Genomic DNA, 9,232 nt, shown 5'->3' with positions numbered 1-9,232 from the left:
ACGGCAAGGCACTGGACCTGGTCTGGTTCATGATGATGATGTTGATGATGATGATTGCATTGCACATTTGCAGTGGTCCACTCTTCACTGACACTGACACTGATGACTCATCTTCGAGTTTCTCCTGCAAAACCAACAAAAAAAACATTTTTATAAACTTTCTTTTTCCATTTAAAGTTTTTACAAAATATTTATTTCTAACACGCGGTTCATAACACTACTTGTCAAATCAATTACTTAATATATAATATTCTTTTTATTTTATCACCACCTATCGTCGTCTGTTTCTCGTATTAAAGGTATTTTTTCTCGCCCTTATCCTCTTTAAACGACCTATAAATATAAATACTTATATTTGGTAGCTAGCGACAAAGAGTTGTAAAGATAGATAAATATTTACTCCCATCCTAAAATAAGTTTATTTTTAGTTTTGAATATTATGTTTGACTCTTTGCCTTATTTAAAAATATGATTAATATTTTTGTTATTACTAGATAATAAAACATGAATAATATTGTACGTGCGACTAACTTTTTCAAATAAATATAACATTGATTAATAAATATCTAGGTAAAAAATCTTATAATATAAAATATTTATATGTATTGATTAATAAATAAATATATGAAAAACAACAAATTTTATAATATAAAATAAATAGAGTAGAAAAAATATTCAGTCGAAGTCACATCCACGATGGTCATGATGCTCCTCTCCAGGAATTGGCTGTCACATAAATCTTGTCATATCCATTTCAAATCTGTTTTCTAGTAGCCTCTTTGGAACAGAAAGCTATTTTAAAAAGAAATTTTGTCCGAATAAAACTAATACTTTTGACATTTCTACGGAGGCAAAGCCATAAGGATATAAGGACAAATCTTGCTATGCGACAACACCTACAAGTCATCTAAGAATATTTTTCCAAAAAAAAAAACAAAAGCATTTGCAACCTATTCCCCAATTCGGAGACAAGATTATGTTCTCTTTTCTATTATCTTTGTTTTTTTTCCTCATACGGTGTGTCCACTTTGGTGCATCACTTTCAGAAATAAAGTCTGAATAATGTACTTGAACGTGACTACAACACTATTACACCAATAATCTGGAGAATACCATGGCAGATCGTATCACGCAAGCTGGGACATGAAAAGACACATTTTTAGGTCATTCGTCCAGTACATGACTACAATTTTTTGGGCTGGTATTTTTTTTCCCACTCCTCCTTCCAAAATATACTCCCTTTTATTTGATACTCCTTCGTTTTGATACGGTCTCTAAAATATATCTTTACTATAATTTTCTATTATAATATAAATAAATATTTACCTTTTTTACTTATCCATAAGCGTTGTACTGGTACCTTTAAACTAAATATTTTTTAGTTATTAATAATTAAAAAATTGAAAGTTTGGCCTTAATCTAGACCAAAACAATATGAATTATGTAGCTGGATAGAGTACCAACCTAGCTACTAGTAAGCATGCACAACCTATTAATACTCTATAATATTTAATCTAATACTAAGTTGTGATATTTTGGAACAGATGGATACTCAAATTCTTAGCTCATGCACGTCAATATTTTTAGCTTGTATGGATGGATGTGAAGTTAAAGATAAGGATATGGTACAGTTAACAAGAACCACTTGGTTTTTAGTTTTGACACCGTTTACAGCGACTGGTCAAGGTAACATAACATGTTGGGACACCTAACACGTTGGTTATGTTTACTCAATTTTTTTCCGAGTGATAGTTACCCAAAATATGTTTGACGGACCAAATATGTCCGAAATATAGTACGTTTATGTTTTGCTACTTCAAACTTCACAAGATATTTTGAGACGGAAGGATTGCACAAATTGCCGGTAGAGTTTACGGTCTCGTTTTTGGTTGAAATGCGAGTTAGAGAGAGAATTTTTTTGGGGAGAAATTTGACAAAAAAAAAAGCGGTTTTGTGAGCTTTATCGTTAGCTACCTCACCAGATTATTGCTTCGGATCAGTGGCGAACCCAGAACAAAAATTACCAAGGATTCAATACGTACTAATTATCTAATTTTTATACTTTACACCAATTAATCTGATATAATTTAGTAAGAATAGGATAATTTACCCAAGGTCCGAGGACCCCGGGAACCTATACGTAGGTTGGTATGTTCTACGTTAAGTACGTTTTGTTAGCAAAAAAGAACTAAGTGTTTTGCTTAGACGAGTTACAACCTCACCTCTTCGCTTTTGATTATGCTTATAAACCAACAATTAAATTTCAACTCTAAATTTAGAGTTGATTTAGAGATTTTTTTTCATCGTATTTTTCATGGTTTTTGCTTTTAGATTGTTAAGAGTAAAAGTTTTATTTATGAATTATTTATATTTTATAAATATAACGTTTGACTTTTCTTATAAAGAAGAAGAAAAAACATTTTACTGAAAATGACAATGAACAAGACGGCCGTGGCATTATCAATAGCAGAGCCCAACGGCCGGCTGCAATCTGAGCCGTCATCCGAAGATCCAACGGCCGTAATCCACTCCGGCAGGTTCACAAACAAACACCCCTCCATTCCCCGACACGATTCAAACCACCATCCGCCTCACCCAACCCTTCGCCGCCGGCGATGTCGAAGGCCGCCGCCGCCTCGCTCCCGCCGCCGCCGCCGGAGGTGGCCCACCTGGTGGAGCAGCTCCAGCGCCACCACCTCGCCCCCGACGCCTCCCTCCTCTCCAACTCCGCCCACTCCGACCTCCTCCAGGTACCCCCGCCCCCACCCCCGGTGCTCGCCACCCACTGATGCCCACCTCCGCGATCTCACTTGCTTTCCGCTGTTTCTCTGTGCTGCTGCCGCCCGCAGGCGCGGGAGGAGGTCGCGTCGGAGCGGGCGCGCTACCTGGAGGCCCTGGTGAGTGCGTCTTTGTGGGATCTGGATTTTAGGGTTTCCGCGGGGTTCTGATCAGATCTGGGGTGCAATGCGGTTAGGCGGTGTACGCGGAGGCCATGGCTATGGTGGAGGAGTATCAGCACGCGATCGCTGCAGGCGTCGCCAACGCCGGGAAGAAGCTCAACTGCTCCCCGCAGGTTCCACTTCTCCCATTGTCTTCAAAGTTCGCATCTTCCATCATTGGTGCAGACAAAGCCACAAATGTGAAACGAACTGGTTGATTACAGATGGAAATCCTTTTTGTGCTAATTATAACCATTAGGCACCGGAATTGATGAATTATTTGACTGGAAATGGAACATAGTGTTTCAGCGTACTTAATCGGGACTGATCAGGTGTATGAATCGTTGGAGCACCATTTGGCGGTTGCAGAGGCGGCACAGAGATTGAGGCTCCCACTGCTCTCGCAGGATGGGGATGTACATGAGGAGGAGATAGAGAAGCTGAGCACTCTGTCTAGGAGTTCATTTGATAGCACCATGACAAGTGCTGCCCCCAGCTCAAGTTCGATCTCGACTAGTTACAATAACTATAGCAGCACCGCAAGTGCAACCACCATTGCTGTTGCCCCTGGTACTGGTGGTTCCGAGCCAGTTGAGCCTGGAGTCGGTGGTGTTCCTGATCGTTTTCTTGGAATCACATCAGATTATCTCTACCAGGTGCAGCAAGAGCAGCCAGCCATGACTGTGGTATGTGTATTGCCTGAAGCTTTTGCAATCAAAGTTGTTGTAGTAACTAGTTATTGGTAATTTCAAGTCTCATTCTAGTTATGAAAACAGAAAATCAATGTTTCCTATATCTGTGTACCATTTACTGGAGCAAATAAACCATGAATTACATTGTTTCTTTTCCTGTGATCTATCATTGCAGGACATGGTTGACTATCAACGAACTTTGGCTAGAGAGATTGAGGCTCGCTTAGAAGCCAAGTGTGATGCTTTAGCTGATCTGTTTGCAATGGATGAAAGGGGTTAGTTTTTGCATCTTACCAATTTCACCCCCTGTGTTCCTATCCATCTTAAGTATGTCTTGGGAAGCTCAGTTTTAGATAACAGAACACAAACTTGTACTCGGTATTATCATTTTAGTTTAACATTTTAAATATGCCGCAGATTCATCATCCATCAGTCAGATTTCTAGTGCCAGACTTCCTGAAAGGTGAAATTTCACATCTTTGTCTGTCTTGCAATGGTTGTCTTACTTGCAGAGAAATGCTTGATATGCCAAAACTGTCTTAGGTCAAGCATAATATTTTGAGAAAAGAAAAAGCATTGCTTCTGTAATATTTTTCACAGGTAGTCCATAGTGCATTCTTAATTTTTTATAGTGATGTCCAATTGTCTACCTTTACTTGTTTGGAATTAAATATTAATAATAGGGAGTCCATTACACATGTTATTCATAATATGGTTTTCCCTTTTGGCAGGGTGAAGCTAATTATTGAGGAGATAGAAAAGGAAGAGGCCCTTCTACTGGATGATCTTGCTTCGATGGACAGAAAATTTGCCGAACACTATAGTGTACGCATGTAGATATTAACTAATTGCTCAAACTCCACATTGAGAGTTAGCCAACTTCATTTTAGTAGAAATTCTGGATTATATCTACTTACTGATGGCTCCTTAAATTTTGAAAGGTCCTGGAGCAAATTCTTGCTGTACTTATACAGTTCGTTAAAGACAAGAAATTGGAACATCAGCATCAATATGTAAGCTTTCTCATATTCCTATGATCCTATCATGATGCTGCTTCTTTGAAAACATGGAGTATTTTCATTTTCATATTGTTAATGCTTTCACCTTCTCCTTGTGGGGCTAATAGGATGATCTGAAGAAGACTTGGCTTATTAAAAGGTGTCGGACAATGAATGCTAAATTAAGGTTGGTACCTGTATCAATATCCATCATATCACAAATAACAGATCTTAAGTTGTACTTTGTTAGACATAGTTATTCTTCTTATTGAGTTTCTTTCTACTTAATGATGAGACAAAACAGAGTTAACTAACTATTTGTTTCTTCACATGGTTGTAGTTATCTTGAGCATCATCTCTTGCGTGACACATACACCAAGGAAACAGTACCAGCATTACATAGGATCAGGTAAAGTCACTTAATTGATCTTAAAATTTGACCTGGTATATTGAGTTAAGTAGCACAGATTCTCATGATAGATCCATTACGTTGAGTGCTTCTTCAGTAAAATGCATTTTAACTTATTTACCATTTCTTTCAGGAAGTATCTTGTGGAGGCCACAAAAGAAGCGTCCAATTCTTATACAGAAGCGGTATGATACACCATCTTCTTTTCCCCTTGTAATCTTCAAAATATGTGCTGATTAACTCCTTAATAGAAAAGTTCATTACTCATTAACTGAATATCTAGTCCTTGACTCCTTGATGTAAATCTAGCAACTAATGTTCTGTAGTTATGTATTTTTTAACTGAATTTGGATAAACAATGCATCTTTCAGTATTCTCTTTTAGCTGAGAAGGAAATAAATCTTACTATCCACTTGTGCATCATTTAACAGTTTAGATTGTTCTTTTATCTTTCATCAGGTTTCACGATTACGTGAGTACCAAGGTGTAGATCCACACTTTGATGTAATTGCAAGACAATACCATGAGATTGTAAAGGTAATTTGACTCATCTTCGTCATTATGAACGAGTGCGATGTTTGATGCACCATTGATAACCGGTTTAAATGGCAGAAACTGGAGGGCATGCAATGGACAATTCATCAGGTCGAAATGGATCTGAAGCCTCATCATGACCATGCAGGTGTCTAAGCTCCACCTCAAGGAGACCAGGCATCTTTCATGTTTGTTTCCAGAAAATGTGCTAGTTTGTGGATGTTACCATGCCCTTGTTCCACTTTACAAGCTTGTTGTTTATTGCTCACAGCTGACTGCTGCTTCTACATTATGTAAAGCTCATCAATAGCATCCAATATATATATGGAGATGGTGTGTATTGTTGTGTATCATTTTCATCCAGGGTATGTATTGTGCTATGTACCACCAAAGGGTCCAAAATGAAAACACACGCAACGCAAGGATGAACCGAGCACAATGGCCTTTGTTCTTGCTGATGATGTAAAGCAGCATATTAGTTTAGATACATTCAGGCCTTCAAATTCTTGCCCATATAGATCTTCAAGGAATTCCTCGACTAAACTTAGAACTATAATGAGATTTGTTTGCCACAACGCATCATTAGGGTTTATAGGATTCAATGAACCAAGTCTCAAGTGTGGGTATTGGCGTGGGACGCTTCAGTTCTTGGTGCAGCAGCACCGGTTGGCCCTGAAACGCAAACAGCAACAGTCAGAGAGAAGAAAAAACAATTCAGACCAACGTTTTGCAGGCCAAAGTGATGAGAGATTCTCCCGGACGATGCTCACCGTCGCCGGCGACCGCCGCCGTGCCGCAGATGGATGCCAGGCAGATCTTGCCGCAGTCAACAGCGACAGGGGGAAATGATCTGATGACGCAGTCCATCCTGCAGAGTTACACGGTAGCAGACACAGAACATATTGGAATGGTAGCAGACACCTGCTGCTGCTGCTGTTCTGACGCAAGATGAGCATGCAGAAGACTGCCTCTATTATCTACCCTTGCGTTCTTCTCCTGATACTGATAGCTGCACAGCAATTTGGTAGAGAATGATAATCAGAGATGATTTCCAGATTCTTCGCAGGGCATGATTTCCAAATTCTTGTTGTTTCGCAAGTGTTTTGTGAAAGATTATGAAGATGAAGTCAAATGCATGGATTCACAGTACACAAGTGTGAGAGAATGAGTTGCTTACCGATGATACTGACTTCTTTGAGATACAAGCAAGAAACTGTACTACTTAATTACTGATATAGGCCTTGTTAGTTCCTAATTTTTTTTTCAAAAACATCACATCGAATTTTTAAACACCTAAATAAAGCATTAAACATAGATGAAAAAAAAACTAATTGCACAGTTATGTAAGAAATCTTGAGATGAATCTTTTGAGCCTAATTAGTCTATTATTAGTCATAAGTGCTACAGTAACCAACATGTGCTAATGATGGATTAATTAGGCTCAAAAGATTCGTCTCGCGGTTTCTAGGCTAGCCGTGAAATTCGTTTTTTTATTCGTGTCCAAAAACCCCTTCCGACATCCGTTCAAACATTTGAAGTAACACTTCTCCTAAAAAATTTCTCAATCTAAACATCACCATAGTTTGAGGTACCATTACCAACACCTGACACATGTGGTGCCTATATGTAGTAGCATCACGAGAAAATTGTCATTTTGGCCATGAAAACGAATAGCTTCGCAAAAATGGGCTCGGAATAGTTGGCTTCTCTAAAATGGTCCTATATCCGGTGGCACTGTTTTCAAATGACCATTTTCATTTTCTTTATTCACTAAAAACATAGTCAACCGGTCAACTAAATTAGTGACTAAATTGCCCCGGAAAATAACACAAACAACCAAAATTTTTTGCCCATGCCTCTATCTCATCCTCGTTCTCTCTTTCTTCTGCCTCCCTCTCTCTCGTTCAGGTTGGTGGACATGGCCGGCGGTGACGGCGCGCCACTGGCAACTACCCACCTCGCCGGACGGCGAGCTTCCGAGAGCCGCCGCCGCTCTGCAGGCCGGTCTCCCGCCACCGTCGGCTCTAGATCTGTCCAACACGCGGTGGGGGGACGCCGGCCGGCCGGCCAGCCAGCCCAACGCGTCGGCCAGCAATACCGATGCCCCAAGTTCGACGGCGCCTTGTCCGACGGCCTCCCCTCTTCGTCCTCACGACGCTATCCCTCCTCTCGTCTCAACGACCTCGGTTGAGCCTGACGCAACACCCGGCGGTCACCTAAACCCTAGCAGTGTCTCCCCTCTTCTTCCTCTACAATGTGGTAATTACGATGCATATTTTGTTTCAATTGCGGAATGTATGGGGATTTTAGATGTGATTTAGCCTGAAATTGGTTGAAACCCTAGGTGCATTGGGTGGCATGAATGAAAAAGATGTGGCGGATGGCATGGAGAACATACCAAGTTTTGGTGATACAGAGTATGGACCTATTTTTTGTGAAATAAGATGCCTATTTTGTTGTTGTAGGGTTAGTTTGATGGTTGTCCCTTTTGATGGCCAATCACATGTCATAACCGATGAGATGGGTGTGCAGCCACCATTTAACTTTGTTGATTGGGATGCTTTACAAATTATTGAATCAATAGATGATGAGGGTAGATTAGAAGTTGCTAGTGATGAGCAATTGTATGCTCTATTGTGCTTGAGAGGGGAGGATGAGATGGCCAAAATGATAAGAGGCAGGTGATGCTCGAACTGCTCATAAGGTTCCCAATGTTGATGTTGGGCTTGGTGGTGTTGGTATTCCTGTGGATGACCATATTCCAAATGAGAAGTCTATTGCCCATGACCCAGATAAACCAGTAATATAGCTAAGGGCTTTGTTTCCCTCTATGGCAGAGTTTAGACTCGCTGTAAGAACATATGTCATAAACGAGGAGTTTGAGCTACATATGTGGCAAGGACTAAATCAGACAGGTATGCATGCTAGGGTTGGATCCCGCACGAACGCCGCTCCGTGGGTGGCCATCGGCGGCGGCTTTGAGCGAGCAGCGCGACGTGTGCAACGGATTGGGTAGCTCATAGCTGCAAGAGAGAACTCGCCGGATTAGCGGACGCCGGAGAGAACTCGCGGTAGATCATCTACCGTAGATGGTTGCAGCATTGCCCAACAAGTGGAGCCGCCGGCGGCGAGAGGAGGGCCGGAGTAGGCCGCGCGCGAAGGGCCTGAATTTTTCCGGATGTCAGGTCACAGCAGCACAAACGAACTGGTGGAGGATGTAGGCTGCGTTCGGCACTGCTCCCTGTTACTTTTGCGTACGCTCCACCGACGGGCTAAATGGTCTATTTTTTTTACGAAAACCTTTATAGGAAATTTAATTTAAAAATCATATTAATCTATTATACTTATAAATAATAATCAATTCATTCATGTACTAATCTATTAATACATGTTTTTCACGCTAAATAACTAAGCACCATACTCCCTTTTTCTGTCGAACGCCGGCGTACTGTACTAGACAATAATCCCTTAGTTTTTTTTTTATTTGGTCAGGTGTACCCGTACATGGTTGACTATTTTATCTTATTCAAATTTATCTTTAAATATATGTAAGAACATAACTCATTAAAAATTTTCCAATGATAGAATAACTCATTGTATAATAAATGATAATCACGTAACTTATTTAAACAAGATTAATGATTAAACTTAGATTCCCCG

General features: G+C 40.3%; 1 protein-coding gene and 1 long non-coding RNA gene across 2 annotated transcripts; both read left to right on the top strand.

The window, feature by feature from the left end:
* Positions 1 to 2,557: 2,557 nt before the first annotated feature.
* On the top strand, positions 2,558 to 6,082 carry LOC102709140 (AUGMIN subunit 4). Its single transcript, XM_006646729.3, has 13 exons — positions 2,558 to 2,750; positions 2,850 to 2,897; positions 2,975 to 3,073; positions 3,272 to 3,625; positions 3,807 to 3,906; positions 4,049 to 4,094; positions 4,363 to 4,456; positions 4,573 to 4,644; positions 4,758 to 4,816; positions 4,970 to 5,038; positions 5,172 to 5,223; positions 5,498 to 5,575; positions 5,651 to 6,082. Exons 1-13 carry the CDS (start codon positions 2,616 to 2,618, stop codon positions 5,726 to 5,728), a joined length of 1,284 nt encoding a protein of 427 aa, XP_006646792.2. The 5' UTR covers positions 2,558 to 2,615; the 3' UTR covers positions 5,729 to 6,082.
* Positions 6,083 to 7,440: 1,358 nt separating this feature from the next.
* Positions 7,441 to 8,036, top strand: LOC107303674. The gene is made up of 2 exons (XR_001549620.2): positions 7,441 to 7,831; positions 7,917 to 8,036. It is a non-coding gene; the product is annotated as an uncharacterized LOC107303674 (long non-coding RNA).
* The last annotated feature ends 1,196 nt before the right edge of the window (positions 8,037 to 9,232 follow it).

This window comes from Oryza brachyantha, chromosome 2, assembly GCF_000231095.2.
Source record: "Oryza brachyantha chromosome 2, ObraRS2, whole genome shotgun sequence".
In the NCBI taxonomy this organism is placed as follows: Eukaryota; Viridiplantae; Streptophyta; class Magnoliopsida; order Poales; family Poaceae; genus Oryza; species Oryza brachyantha.
The sequence above is the reverse complement of the archived record's forward strand: the minus strand, read 5'-3'. Positions and strand labels throughout refer to the sequence as shown.

Excerpts from the sequence above, each read along its gene's own strand:
- LOC102709140 (XM_006646729.3), top strand. The coding sequence starts at position 2,616 with ATGTCGAAGGCCGCCGCCGCCTCGCTCCCGCCGCCGCCGCCGGAGGTG. Across the intron at positions 2,751-2,849 it reads CCCACTCCGACCTCCTCCAG|GCGCGGGAGGAGGTCGCGTC; the intron begins GTACCCCCGCCC and ends TGCCGCCCGCAG. Across the intron at positions 3,907-4,048 it reads GTTTGCAATGGATGAAAGGG|ATTCATCATCCATCAGTCAG; the intron begins GTTAGTTTTTGC and ends AATATGCCGCAG.